Source organism: Sander lucioperca, chromosome 13 (assembly GCF_008315115.2).
Source record: "Sander lucioperca isolate FBNREF2018 chromosome 13, SLUC_FBN_1.2, whole genome shotgun sequence".
NCBI classification, from domain to species: Eukaryota; Metazoa; Chordata; class Actinopteri; order Perciformes; family Percidae; genus Sander; species Sander lucioperca.
In genome coordinates, this window is record NC_050185.1 from 17,946,134 (window position 1) to 17,961,501 (window position 15,368).

General features: G+C 39.2%; 2 protein-coding genes and 1 non-coding gene across 3 annotated transcripts; all 3 read right to left on the reverse strand.

Annotated features, from left to right (window-relative positions):
* Nucleotides 1-795: 795 nt before the first annotated feature.
* On the reverse strand, nucleotides 796-4,343 carry sumf2 (sulfatase modifying factor 2). The gene is made up of 9 exons (XM_031280945.2): nucleotides 4,111-4,343; nucleotides 3,871-4,018; nucleotides 3,661-3,775; nucleotides 3,264-3,308; nucleotides 2,997-3,147; nucleotides 2,791-2,846; nucleotides 2,248-2,332; nucleotides 1,897-2,038; nucleotides 796-1,783 (listed from the first exon to the last, which is right to left on the reverse strand). Exons 1-9 carry the CDS (start codon nucleotides 4,172-4,174, stop codon nucleotides 1,681-1,683), a joined length of 909 nt encoding a protein of 302 aa, XP_031136805.1. The 5' UTR covers nucleotides 4,175-4,343; the 3' UTR covers nucleotides 796-1,680.
* Nucleotides 4,344-5,334: 991 nt separating this feature from the next.
* Nucleotides 5,335-14,857, reverse strand: cct6a (chaperonin containing TCP1, subunit 6A (zeta 1)). Its single transcript, XM_031280943.2, has 13 exons — nucleotides 14,595-14,857; nucleotides 13,891-13,954; nucleotides 12,681-12,815; nucleotides 12,302-12,475; nucleotides 11,479-11,582; nucleotides 11,089-11,359; nucleotides 9,340-9,422; nucleotides 7,605-7,701; nucleotides 7,328-7,475; nucleotides 6,680-6,813; nucleotides 6,366-6,468; nucleotides 5,816-5,888; nucleotides 5,335-5,715 (listed from the first exon to the last, which is right to left on the reverse strand). Exons 1-13 carry the CDS (start codon nucleotides 14,729-14,731, stop codon nucleotides 5,643-5,645), a joined length of 1,596 nt encoding a protein of 531 aa, XP_031136803.1. The 5' UTR covers nucleotides 14,732-14,857; the 3' UTR covers nucleotides 5,335-5,642.
* Nucleotides 9,518-9,654, reverse strand: LOC116037144. The gene has a single exon (XR_004101799.1). It is a non-coding gene; the product is annotated as a small nucleolar RNA SNORA22 (small nucleolar RNA).
* Nucleotides 14,858-15,368: the final 511 nt, after the last annotated feature.

Consider the following 15,368-nt stretch of genomic DNA (forward strand, 5'->3'; position numbering starts at 1 on the left):
TATTTTACTGTCAATTAAACGTTTTTCCCTGTATATTTCTTTGTTCCAGAGGGCCACATAATGTTCTACCAGCTTAACATAGTCATGGTCATGTTCTAGGTTAGCATGTCACATTCTTCACTTGGCTCTGTACATAATGTCTTGTGATATAACTAAACTTTAATTGTACACTTTTTTTTGATTATGCAGCGGCAGGATGTGGTTCACGTTCGTGGTGTGTGGATTTAGGATCTGAATTGATTTCCTTCTCACCGTCTCTCAAAAAGCTGTGTACTAAATTGCTGCACTCTGTATACTATTTTGTAGGAAGTAGGTCACCGCTTAATAAGGTACATAGGTGGACTCAGTCTTTAGACTAAACCTGTTATTTTCTCCATTATCATCTCCAATAATTTACATTTAATTCTAAATAGGTTGAAAATAATAAGAGCATGTGGGAAACTTTCTCTGTGCCAGTATTTAAGAAAAGTGTTGTTATATTATCACTGTTGCAATGCGACAAACAAATAACTTAGGGTCATGATATTTGGTGTCATTATTATATTGTCACTCTGTTGACTAAACTCTCCACCAGAAAGCAAATATGTCAAACTCTTGCTTTCATTTTTACCCCAGTGTGGGTTTAATCTATGGCTTCAATACAAATCTTGGTGTGAAGTTTTCAGTATTGAAGGGTCTGCAAGCATCCAGATGCATGTAAATCCTTGTGAACTACTGATGTATTAAGCAACAGTTTCACATCATGTGACTAATATAAGAGGCTGCATTTAGGGAAAATTTTAAAAAATGAAGAAGTCCAATTTCAAGTAGTTTTATATAATTTGCTTTTTTGTGTGGAAAAACTACATGTTACATGTTTGTCCATTTAAAAATTGCAACACTGTCCACATTCTGTATGTTACAAGAACAAAAGTGCCAGCTTTGATTTTGCCTTTTGTGAACATTTGTCAATGTCACTAAAAACATGTTTCACTCCACATGCATATTATCTCTGGATTGTGTGGTCAACTCAAAAGTACTCAAGTTTATCTTGGGTATATATATATATATAATTACTTGATAGTTAAATATAACTGGAGTTTAGATAAAAACTTCTCGTTTATGGTGTTTAACAGAATGAGTCAGTCTCAGCTGGACATTAGGGATGAGAAAGAAACAAAAAGACAAAGACGGCATTATAGGAGGCTGTGACTAAACCGACAGACCGATTTACTCTCCAGTCACATCAAAATGCTCAACAAAAGACAGATCCCAGCATGTAGAAGGAACTGCCAATGACAGTCAAAGACTGTCCTATTTCTTCCATTCAGTGAAATTAGTGGATGAGACAAGAAGTCTCTTCAGTCATGCCCGTAAATTATCGGCATTGTATTCTTATTGTTTTGGTGAATAACTACGTTATGGAAAAACAGTTACAAAGGACTTTTTTTCTTTGCAAAATTATTTATTTCATGAATGTTAGTTATTAGTATGTTTGTTCCTATTCTTCAATTTAAGAAAAAAAAAATCTATGTTCTCCATAGGAGAAATACAGTTTGTTTCTACCCTCACATCTTTCTGTCATCATCATTATTCATTAAAAATCATTGTTAGTCATTGATACTTAATTGGTCCTTTGCTTTTTTTCTTGTTCTTTGTTTGGTTCAAAAGATCATTATTATTTTAACTTCCCGTTTGTTGCTACAGTTCAGTTTTGTCTTTTGTCTTCCCTTGTTTCTGTCCATCGCTGGCAGCACACCTGAATCCCAGGTTATCAGAGGCAGAGTCAGGAGTGTTGCCCATCCTGCGGGACACAGAATCATAACCCCCAATCACTCGGGACTGCCGTACAGTTGCTCTGTGGACACAGAGTCTAAAAATGCAGTGTTTTTTTAGTTGTTTTTTTTAATAACTCACCTGGTCGTAATTCGTGCCTTATGATTGGCTGAACCATCCACTGTGTCAATCCAGGAGCCACCACGCAACACAAACATTGGTTGTGCTGCTGGGAAGGGTGTGGATGTCCATTCCCATGTGTTTCCCATCATGTCATACAGTCCTGCAGGAAGAATCGCTCTGATAGTATTAAGAAACACACAGCCAGAGTAAACCTTTATAATATTATAAGGCCTGGACTCTTTTTGGTTTAAACAGTTTTGTAACATTTATTTCTCTCTATTGCTTTAAACTAAAGATATCTTTGTTACCATGTATCACTTCTAATCATATATCATTTCATTATTTTTTATTTAATTAAGGGACAGTTACCATAACTGTTCTGAGGAGGAAATGCTGTGACAGGAGATACGCCATGGTAACCATCCTCTGCAGTGTCTTCATCTGGAAACGATCCCTAAAACATACAGAAAATGAAGTTATTACGAGGCATGTGTTTTCACGCGCTTTCACGTGAACATGTTTTTTCATGTCTCATTTGTTTCATATGTCTACAATATCTGCTGGTATTCACTGATTTAAAGTGTAAAACTGCACCAAATATGTCATTTTTACCGCTGCATTTTTCAAGAAGTAGCTATCTCAATTAATAGAAATTATTAAGTCAAGTCATCATAGTCGATTAAAAAACAGCAGCACATAATAACCTTTGGATAGGTAGGTCTGATAAAGTTTAATCACTTTGGCACCCAAATGTGTATATTAAGTCTAAGAAAAGTGGTATCATAATCCGCAGAAATTACTGGAAAACTATCACATCAGTGTCTGTATCAGTAAATCCAGAGTCAAAGCATCCATTGATGACAATAGCATGTGCTTATGCTACTGCAACATGCATTATTGTTGTAGGCTGACCTGCCACAGGTTGGTTCTGTTGGCCTGGAACTTGTTTCCCCACGGATAAGTCCGACCTTGATCACAAGAGGCAGGAAAGAGTGAAGAGGACAGCAAACAATGATATTAGTCAAGAGTAGATACGAACAAACTGTCAAGTAAATACAACACTCCATCGGTGACACATACAGTATTTATTCTATGCTTTCAGTGTATAAACTGTGTACCTTGCAGCCCCCCTCGTGCAGCCCACTCCCACTCCTCCTCAGTAGGCAGTCTCTTGCCCTTCCCCCGGCAGAAGGCCTGAGCGTCATTCCAGCTCACCTGAACCACCGGGAAGCTCAGGCGCTCCCGAATGCCTGAACCAGGTCCTGCAGGCTGAACAGTAGAGGGTGAAAGGAGTGAAAGGCAGGCAATGAAGGCATGCTGGGAAATATACGAATACAAATAAAAAAAAAAAAGATAGGAATTCAAGGTAAAACTCATGACCTCACCTGTCTCCAAAACACCCGTTCTATAGGCAACCACCAAGGAGCAGACTGGATGGGAAAGATAAGAGTCCAAAGCTATTCACAAGAAAACCTTACAAATACAGTAATGGTAAAATGGTAATAAAGTGTATTGCAATAGTGTACAGTATGTGCAGCAAACAGCCAAATGTTTCTTGTAATGTTTCTAATTACTTTGTTTTTTATCGACTGATCTATTTATCCTCTGAATAATTAATTCACTGTTTAGACTATAAAATGTCAAAAAATAGTGAAAACGCCAACGGTGAAAGTCGTATTACTATTTTTTTTTTTGTCAGACCAACAGCTCAAAGCCTAAATATATTAATTACATGTCAAACATGGAACAGCATTACATCTTACTATTTGTAGGTAGGCCTACCTCAATTCTCTGTGTGACTTTGCTCTTCAGCTCTTCTGACACAAAATCTTGAAACACAAAACTCCAACCAAACGTCTCAGCTTCAGTTTTGTACTTCTGCGCTCTCACAAAGTCTCTGTGATGAATAAAGGCCAAGTCAGTGGCTTTGTTATATTATTTTTTAAATCATTATCAAAATCACCCTGATATCAGGTTTTCAAGGTTGATTACCTGAAATCGCCATTTGTGACAGGGTATTTGTCTATTTCAAAAGGCTGCAGTTCAACCTCCTTGGTGGGGCCCTCTCCATCTCTCCCATCAGCTGCACTGGTTCCCATTATCATCGTTCCTCCTGGTATACTCAGCATCTCATCTGCTTCTGTGTGTCGGGATAAAATCTCGATCATGTTAATTCAATGTAATATCATTTATGTGTCGGTATTTTCAGAAAATGAAAAGGAGATTTCTTACCCGCCACTGCCAGTAAAAACACCGCGGATATCAAGAACGCTATTTTAAAGTTCATTTTTGACATTAACTCGACATTAAGCACATATATGTAGCGCTGTATACAAATACACGTTTAAGAGTTAACTAGCAGCAAAACTTCGATTAAATGGTTTCATTTCTCTGTCGGACATACTTTACCGTCGCAACAGAAATGGGTTCAACGATAAACAGGTTCCGTGTAAAACAAAAGGTTCCGCTTCAACACACAAGCGTTCATTTCTTTTTAGGTATTTTTTCCCACTTTTTTAAATGTTTTACTCCTCTTTATCCCCTGGATGAACGATATCGTATAAAGTTGCACATATGAAAAAAAAAATGTAATAAAATTATATATATATATATTATATATATATATATATATATATATATTATATATATATAAAATATATATATATATATATATATATATATAAAATATATATATATATATATATATATATATATATATAAAATATATATATATATATATATATATATATATATATATATTATATATATATTATATATATATATATATTATATATATAGTAAATTGTTATATGTCAAAGCCTTGAAGATAAACTACTCCAAAGTGTAATGTTTAAATTGATGCTTTGACTAAATTTAAGTCAATAAAAACAAATAATAAAAATGTATACAAATCTTATTTATATATTTAATATTTATTCTAAATTGCCATCCAGTATTTTTTATTTTAGAAGCTTATGCAAATTAAACATGCATAGACTTACTGAAAATATATTTTACAGTTCATGAGTTTAAATAGTTGAAGTTATGTTAAAGAAATATGCCTTTTACCAAGTAGGAGTAGATAAGGTTTTTGTTGTTTTAACTTCTGAAGCATTCATGTGGGAGAAGCACTTTAACTGGTGCAGATGAAGCTAAGTTTAGCCAACTTTGTAGGGCAGTTTAAGCTCTAACGGTGCATATTTTATAAGCTTTTAATTTCTGTGCAAAATCTCTTTAAAGTAAATACAGCTTTTATTTTAGTGGAGTTAAAAGTACACATTTAGAAATGTAGTCAAGCAGAAGTAGCAAAAAACTGAAACAAGGTTCGGTTCAAGTACCAAAAAATAGTATTTATGTAAATATATTGAAGTTAAATTCTACACTGGTTGTGTTTGTTTTAATAGGTAGGTCCAGTTTCTCTTAATCCAATTACTCTTCAAGACAAACAACAACATCTTTCAAGAGCCAAGAAAGTCTTTAATGGGTAGAAACATAACTGAGTGGCAGAGGTCAGTGCTTTTAACAAAATCTCATAAATAAACCAATCAGAGGGAGGCGTTGACAAATCCATGAAAAAAAACCCACGAAAAGCATAACAAAAGGTTTCTGACAGACGCTGCGATGGACGCCGTGGGGTGGACAGCCGGCCGTCCATCAGACTGGGGTGCTTTGGAGTTCCTAGAGCCAGAACACCTTGACTGAACCGTCAGGTAAACAACTATTCCTGTGAGTATGATAACAGCTGCAGCTTCTTCAGTTGACCTTTAACCTTTGAGAGAAGACATTCCAGCTCGCATGATCTCATCCACCAACAAGATGTTGCTGGCGATAACCGTGCTGTAAAGGAATAAAGAGCCACATAAGAGATTGATGGGAGTTAATGCATACGGAGAATTTCAAATATTCAATGGTCTTGTACAGAAATGTGTAATCTCACCATGAATGGAGAAGCTGTTTCTTTACGCTGTAATTATCCCAAACGCCTGCTTCTCCTGCCACCATGGGCTCCCCTGAAGAACAACAGGATTTTAATTTAAAAAACAAGCTGGCGATAGAAGTGCATTATGATCCAACCAGGTATTTGGGGGCTAAAAAAAAAATACACTGATTCAACGAGCAAAAAATAATTGTAAAAATAACCATAACAGCGAGACTCAAAATACAAATGTGCAGTCTTGGAGTTTGATACGAAGACAAAGGTGGATCCTTTACTATGAACACTTTAATCAGAAACTGTTCTCATAGTTCATCCTTTCACCAATGTATTGCTGTTTGACACATGTATAACTGAGCATTTATTTGATGCTCAATGTATTAAAAAGGCTCAAATTCTCTGCACTTTATTACACAGTTTAACTTGAAAATAAAAGCACTTCAAACTTCATCAGGTTAATAGTCTTATGTTGCCGATTGCTGCTTTTAAAAAAAGCATTGTGATGTATTGTGGAGATCTTGCAATTCTTTTAACAGTGTGCTGTGGTCCTGACCTGTGCTGAGGTCCACTCCAACTAGCTGACCAGACTCTTTGTACTCCATCTGCAGCTTCAGCAGGGTCTCCTGTGGGTCATAGCCAGAGTTTTGGGCCAAAACCTATAAAAAAGGGAGATGCATCATTAAAAATCAACAGAAGCTGATACAGTATGAATGCTAACAGACAAAGCTGTTTTACCATTTTTCCTGTTTAATGTAACATTGGAAGAAGGACCAGAGATACTGCCAGTAGCATAATGCAGAAGCAAGAGATTTCTATACCACATAAAAAGAAACGCTGAAAGCCTGTGGAGAAGTAAAAATCCTTCACCTTGGGGATGATTAGGAGAGCATCTGCAAATGCTTGAACTCCCAGCTGGGCTCTGCCTTTCACATTGGGCTTGTGTTTCACCAGACTATCTGCCAAAGCCACCTCAATCGCACCTCCGCCGGACACGACACAACCTGAAGAGCCGAAGAGGAAAAGAAGATACTAAGAAAACAAGTATAATTGTCTCGGGTCAATAAGGCCAGAACAATGTGTTTAAAACAAAATGAATCACTGGTTTAAAAAACGGAGTTTGTTCTGATCAGCTAATACATGTGGGAGAGACTGAAACACTCCTAATGCAGAGGAAAAGATCAGAGTCACTGTAGCACAGACATGAGAGGCCAGGGAGAGCCATGTTGGCATCCTTGGGTGTTCGCTGTGCAAATAAGACCAATACAAACTGTTATGCACAAAATAAGAAAAGAACATAAACTGACGGTTCTATTGCCAATCTTGAATTTGATTTAAATTAGGAACATTGAACACAACATTTTCAACAGCACCCTGGTGGCAAAACAAAACAGGACTTGTAACTGAATTGCTGCAATAAATCATATTTCCATAAAACTATACATAAACATAAAACTAATAAAACAAAGTCAAATGGCACAAACACATGGTAAAATGTTAGGTTCCTTAGTGTCTTACCATCTTCTATGGCGTTCTTGACTGCCCGCAAACCATCCCTTACGGCATCTTTGATCTGTGTGAGGGTGTGTTTGTTGGGTCCCTTCACCAGCAGGGTAACTGAGCGAGGGTTTCCACACTTCTCAATGAAAGTGTACTTCTCCTCTCCCTGCAAACAGGATTGGGAGTGATTAACAACTCTGCCTCAACACCTTGAGACCAGAAAAAAAAAAAAAAAAAAAAATACAACCAGAAGAAATATAAGAATACACCAAGAAAAACCCAGATAAACACTCACCAGTGTGTGTTCATAAACCAACCCAGCGTATCCCAAGCAGTCAGGTGTGAGGTCATCAATTGAATTCATGGCAATGCCACCGCAAGCGAGGGTGAGCCTGCAGAGGAAACAACACACTATGTATAACTCAGTTCTTTGATCTGATTTATGATGGAAAAACCTCATGCAGCTGTGGACAGCAAGCGTTGTCTGTTCAGGTGTCCCTGTACCCGGCAGGTACTGCATCTTTGTTTGCTAAACATCAGTGCAAAATGGTAGTTTAAATACATTTTAAATCGAGAGACTGAAACCATTTAATTTAAACTTAAGGTGTGTCAATTGTCAGCATAATTTCCCTGCTTCCCATTTATTTCTATGGGAGCAGTCGTGCATTCTGGTAGCGTCGGGTCGCCCGCTCCTCATTTGTATTAAGTTGAAATGAAGACAGATTCAGCAACTGCATGGCCTATTTTTCGCTTAAATGTTTTCAGAAACGCATTTCGGTCAAATATTTTCGTAAAATACGAGACCGTATTCTGAACAAGGTGCCATTATGGTCCGTTTTGAAATTCAGGAGTAGCCAGCCCCACGTGATGCGTTCGTCCAATTAGCTGCAGCCATCGCGGTTGTAGTAGGTTGGAGACTGTTCTTGTTGTTCTTTGCTTGTCAGTGGTCAATGAAGAGAAACTGGTGGCGAGCCCACTAGCACGCAATGCTGGGAAGCAGGGTGATCCTTATCCGTGAAAACAACGCGTATATGAACACGTACTATATGATTTTCACACAGAACATTGCAAATGGGCCTAGAAGGGTAGATGTCACATCTCAATATAGTAAAAGCAAATAACTTGCCATACTCTGACACATTTTAGCATCTCTCTGATAATAAAACGTTGTACTGACCATAGTCTCGCTTTGCCAGACCCTCCTCCAAAGCGCACTGAAGGAGGGTCTGGCTACTCCACACAGCATTCGGGGATGGGAGGAAAACGTGCTCTGCTTTAATGGCATTTCTTTAAACCAATCAGAATTGTCACGGGCAGCAAAATAGTGCGAGAGAAAACTCAGATTGGACAGATAGTCTAGTTAGCCGTCTCAATTTACCATGCAGAGATCTGAGGAGCAGTCAACAATAGTCCTCATAAATCCACCGAATTTAACATTCTAACACAAAGAAAGCGGAAGGAAACTGAAAATACATGCATCCAGCGGAATTTCCTGCGGCACCGGTGCAATCCCGGAGGTGTAACGTCAAGGATATGGACTATACTGACCATAATAAAGCACAATGCACTCTGGTCCCACATTTGTGCTGAAGGGCACACCCTTGTGGCTAAGCAAAGTACGACTGTTAAAAAAGCAGGAACGCTGTAGTGTGTTCATGGTGCTCCCTAAAAACAGTCTCGATAATGACAGTAATGAGAAATTGCTGTTGGTACAATCAGTAGGTCTCAAGATGGTACATAGAAATGCCAGTAAAACAGCATACCACCAGATACCTTATGGACCTCTTAGTTTCTTATAAGCTGGTGTTGGGAGAGGTTTTTATTTTAATACGTTTTTTTTTTTTTTTTACACTAGATATTACATCTTGAACAGTTTTTGCCTAACTTTTGTTCTCTTCCCTTCTTGTAAAGAAGGCAGTACATTTTACACTCTGGTTCTTGTCCCAAGAAACAGAGCAACTAGAACATTTCCATTGTACAGAAAAGGCCACTTATATATTTGTAACAGGGAAAATATGTTACTTTCTTACCTTTCCATATTCCTCCTCTTTGCCCTGCGCAGGGCTACGATGCCTTCCTTGGCAAGAGCATCCAGGGAGAATGGGTCAATACCCTACACAACACAGAGAAAATGTGAAACTTCCATTTATCAACATCCATTCAAGAAATAATTCACGGTGTATTTTATGCCCATTTCAGCAATATTAAGTTTGTTCTGATCCGCTGAATACATGTAGGGGAGGAAGGGACTCTCCTAATGCAGAGGTACAGATCAGATTTACTGTGGCACAGATAAAAGAGACCAGGGAGAGCTACATTAGCATCCTTGGGTGTTCTCTGTGCAATTAATAGGATTGATCTGGCTTTCACTATAAGTGCTCATATTATATATATATATATACACGCTAATTTTCAGGTTAATAATTGTATTTAGAGGTTATATCAGAATAGGTTTACATGGTTTAATTTTCAAAAAACACCATATTTTTGTTGTACTGCACATTGCTGCAGCTCCTCTTTTCACCCTGTGTGTTGAGCTCTCAGTTTGAGCTACAGAGTGAGACATCTCACTTCTATTCCATCTTTGTTGGGTGTAGCACATGCGCAGTAGCTAGGTAAGGACTCCTAGCCAGTCAGAAGCAGAGTATGAGGGCGTGCCATGCTAGCAGCTAGGCGAGCATTGTAACGTGTGTTACAAAGTGACGCACGTTTGTCACGGAAGTAAAGGCTGGACTACAATAGAGCTGTTTGGAGCAGTTGGTGAACAGTGTTTTCTGTTGGAGATGGTAAGAACGTGATAAGATGACCTCGGCTCATTGATGGGACTTCAAGCATCATCAGCATCATCTACTAAGGCTGGACGATTAATCGAAAAAGTATCGACAGAGAAATTCTGAAGCTGTTAGACGTATTTTTCCCATGACGATAATTTATTCCTGTTGATAGGACTACTTTCTCCTTAAAAACATTCTACCGTGTGTGTAGTCACGTGACTTGGCACGGACCAGTCAGCTGCATGGAAAGCATAATGGAAGATAACTCAAACACCGAGTCCAAGGTCAACTGAGCAACTTGTGCCCAAAAAACCCACAGTGTCCGTCGTCTGGAAACAGTTTGGCTTCAGAAAAGATGATTTAGAACGTGATTAATTATTGTTCATTTATCGTTAGGGAGGTAAAATGTGCAATTAATTGTGATTTTAGGTCATATCGTGCAGCCCTATCATCTACACATTATGTAGGTGTGACAACTGACTGTAAACATCTACCATCTATCTAAATTCTTCAGGGAACGCTGAACGCTCTATCGTGTTTTTTGCCTCCAACGGTGCCTTCCAGGCAGCTAACCCTAACCTTAACCCTAAACATAACCATTGCCGCGCTGCCTGGAAGAAGACATTGGGGGCAAAAAACACCAAAGACGACGCTGAACAGATTTGTACTAATTTAAAAAACATCTTCCAACATAATCAGATTGTGTGCTCATATCCTGTAATGACTCACTGTTTTACACGACTGGTTACACTTTTATCATCCTGTACGATTCAAGTAGCTGATGGAATTACATTTCACTAAAATTGTACCGTTTACGATTTTTCATGTGACAAAATGTATCAACTGATATTTTTTAGGTTCATATCGGTTGCGTTTTAAAGCACATTTTAAAATGTCATGCTGTAAATGAGCTAGTGTACGAGCTGCTCCCAGTAGAGACAAGGAACTACAGTGCAAGTGCCCTGCAGTTAAAATACCAATAGTAAGAGTCCTCTTCAAGCATACCTTCTGGTTAATGACGACAAAGCCCTTCTCCCCATTGGGACAGACTTTGTTCTTAAAGTTGATGATCTTCTGCACACGATCCTCAATGAACTTCCTTTCTGCAGACACAAGCTTCTCTCTCTCCTCGGCACTCTTGTAGAAGAAGCCAGAGTTGACCTCTGTCTTTTCATACTCCAAAGAGATGTTGCAGGTCAGCACATAGGCATCCTCCACCCTCTTCTTCATGTCTGGGTGGCGGGCACCGTGGTCCAACACCAAACCTCTGATCAGCCTGAGAAAGAAAAAGAAAAAAAAGCAACAACTTTTAGATGTCTGGGACCCTTATACACCCCTGCAGTAAAGGGACAAGTTGCCTCTTGTTCCGAGTCTTCAGTTTTTATTTAAACTTACTGTGTATCGCAGTCGGTCTTGTGCTTCATCTCCATGATTTCCACCATGAACAGATCGATGGGCTCATTGGGTTTATTGATGGCCAGCACAGCATCTACTACAGCCTGCAGAAAAACATCACATTCACCTTTAAAAAAAAATTACGACAAAAATGATCTATAGGTAGCTATAGGTAATATCTGACTGACCAAGAAAAGAAAAGAGGTTTACTTCCATTTCCTCTGTCAAGTTTATGACTACAGTGTTTAGTTTTGCTGCTTAAATGTCCCACGATATTAGCTGCAGTGACATTACTGCTTGCATGGAAACATTTAGAATTACTAACAGCAGCCTCTCTAATAATTAAAGTAAATTGTTAAAGAAAACACTTGTACATCGATACCATACGTAATTTAAAAATCTAAGTAGCCTATAGGGTCTGCTAGGGGGGCAGTGAAATGTCCCCACGGGTCTCTAAATTGGAGAAAATAATTCATTCAGGTGGGTGGATGACTTTAAGCCTACACGCAGATTCGGATAAAGCAAACCCATTCATGCATCACTAATAGTGCGTTAAATACAAAAAATGATGTATGACAGCCGTACATTCTTGTCACATGTCACGTTGTGAATTTAAAGTAAATTGTCATGAGCACTGTTCTGCTCATCTGACAGACATAAAATACAGCGTATGACAAAACAATGGACAGCTGATGCAGCTGTGCTACGTCATATTTAATTGATGTTGCTTCAAAATGACAATGGCAAGTTTTGTTGTGTGCTGTAGGGTCAAATGCTGACCCTCAGCTCTGCGTACGCTGAGCTCCATTCCCTTTTAGCTCACCTCAGTGAGCAGGTCTGCCAGCTCTGCATAGACCTTGGTCCTGAGGGAGGTGCGTGCTACGTTGATGAGGGTCTCTCTGTCCATTTCCCGGGTCACCTTCAACTCCTCCAGAACAGCCAAGGCTTTCTCTTTCGCCGCCTCAAAGCCCTCCGCAACGATTCTTGGATGAAGACCCTGCCGCACCAAATTAAAAGGAGTTATGGAAGGAATATATATTCAATTCCAAATGCTGAATATTGACATGCATTCTAAAAGAGATTCCCATTCTAGTTTAGGTAAAAAAAACAAAAACAACATGGTGTACATTCTGGGTAAATTACCAGACAGGCCAGTGACTGTAGAGCTGTTAAATGACAAGGCTTTTTCTTTTCTTTTTTACCTCTGACACATAGAGGTCAGCCTGCTTCAGCAGTTCACCGATGATGAGGACATTTGAGGTGGTTCCGTCTCCCGTGATGTCATCCTGCGCCGTGGCAACCTTTGCAATGAGTGATGCTGTCGGGTGCTGAATTTGCTGCACGGTACAACATAAAAAGCAAGTCATCATGCAAATCCCCTACAGTTTATAAAAGGGCAACAGGGCTGAAACTAAAGATAACTTCACTCACTCACACACACACACACACACACACACACACACACACACACACACACACACACACCAAGGTGACATCTTCAAATGTAAAGCATAGATTGTTTACTGTTGCAGATATTCAAGAGTCCAGGGAGGGCTACTGTACATTAACATAGGGCTGGGCAATATGAGGCTAGATATTGTCTTAAATTTTGGATATCGTAATATGACACAAGTGTTGTCTTTTCCTGGTTTTGAAGGGTTTTATTATGTGCCTTTACCCACTTAGTCATTGTATCCGCTTTATTGGTGATTATTTAGCAAAACTCTCATCGTGTTAATATTTTGTGAAAGCACCAATAGTCGACCCTACGATATCGCTGCAATATTGACATCAATGTATTTGGTCAAAAATATTGTGATATTTGATTTTCTCCCTATCGCCCAGCTCTACATTAGCAGCACTTGAAAATCTATGGCAAAAGTAATAATGCATTTCAAATGCAAGCATGTTAATTATGTAAGACATTTCAGGACTGCGGGTGTTAAGATTTAGTGCCAATAACCTTTCATCAATATAACTTTTCTTTCATCAATATATCCTATAATGTATCAGAGGTTTTGTGCCCCAATTAAGTAGAAAAATCATACTTGTGATAACGTACTTTACTCTGACAAATAAACATCTTCTACATAAACTCTTCACTTAACAAAAAACAATTCATCAAATAACTGGTGTCCAAAACACAAACAGCAAACAACCACTTTGCTTACTTTATACACAGTCCAAGATTGGCAATGTCGTGTTTTCAGTGTCTTATAAGTAAACAAGTTTAATCATACATCTCACAGTTTATTATTTTTATATGGACTGTGCCAAATATATTTACACCGGCTCAAATGGCACCCACATAAAGTAGGGGTGTGGTCACTTCAACAATGAAGAAGGTTAGCACAATAAAGGACAAGACATTTGGACAGAATAAGTGTAATGTAACAGCTCAGCACTTCCTACCATCTCGTGTAACAAGACGTTGCCATCTTTGGTCAGCTTTATGTCTCCTGCACCAGACACCAGCCTGCGGATCCAAACGAGCAGGGAAGGGTTAATGGTTACTGACCAAAGCAAAAGCTGGTTCGCTACAACCCACAGCGACGTACTATAATCTTGGATAACATTTAGCTAGTCAAGAAGTTAAGTTTTCTGTCAGCCATTAACGTTATACATTTCCAGAGTCTGTTCACGGAGTTAAATGCAGTGCTCCATCCGCTCAGTAATTCAACTAACTGTAATTATTGATAACGCTACGTTAACGCGCACATTTGTGCTGAGTCCTAACCGAGATTGGTCCTGACGAGCTTTAGCGTAATCAGACAACCGGCTGATGCTAACATGCTAATGTAAGCTTGGTGGTTGTCAAAACGGATCGTGACGAATGACGATGACTGGGCAGGGCAACGTGCGCCGGGAAAATCCGTTATCCGTGTAGCTAGTGGAGGCCTTAAACGTTACTCCGTGAAATTGTGGTTTAGCGAATACTTTGGACACTGGAGATGCGTTCCCATGTAAACATAAATTCATAATCAGGTATCGGCAGACTGACTAACTTTTAGCGCTAGCGTTACATGCGCAGTCTACCGGTGAATTGCAGCTAACGTTAGCTACTGGCAAAGTTAGCTTAGCACGCATGCTGCACAAAGGGCTCCGGTGGCACTCACATTTTCATGGTCCCCTTCGGTCCCAGGTTACTTTTCAGCACATCCTGAAGCCCCCGGGCAGCACTGATGTTAACCGCCAGTGCAGCCTGGGCCCTGGCCACTTCTGCTTTTGGGTTCAGAGCTTTCACGGCAGTCATGGTGAAGCAGCTCAAACAGCGAGGTAAAAGCAAAAAGTACCGCTGGTAGGAAGTCCGCACTGCTCGGGCTGCTCTCGAAAGGAGAGTCGTTTCCAGAAGGCTCCTACACGTGTTCTCGTGCTGCCTTTAAGTAACCAGTCTAGACTCGGATATTACGTTGTTCAGAAAGCTTTAAACTTATGAGAAGCCGCCTAGGCAAAAATTAAATAGGCCTACTTGACTTGCACATGCATGTATACTTGACTTGCACATTGCAGATACAAGCATACTCTCCTGCATTTACATGCATACGCATGCACGGCTACTATACATACACATATGTATGCATAATGAGAGAATGTGTGAGGGTATATAAATGTTATGTGAGTATTATGTGTGCATCTATAAGCATGAGAGTAGCCTATGCATGTATATGTACAAGTGCTTAGTACTGGTATATATGTATGTGCAGGTTAAGTAGGCATGTGTGCAAGTGTAACTTTATGTGCAAGTCAAGTATTCAATCTTGACCTAGGCGGCTTCTCATTCAAACTCCCCGTTCACATTAGCACAAAATGAATCCTGAGTGATCCGATTCACTAGGTCCTGAGGAGGCAAACTGTCATCCTCAAGTATAATCAACTGCAAAACTTTTATT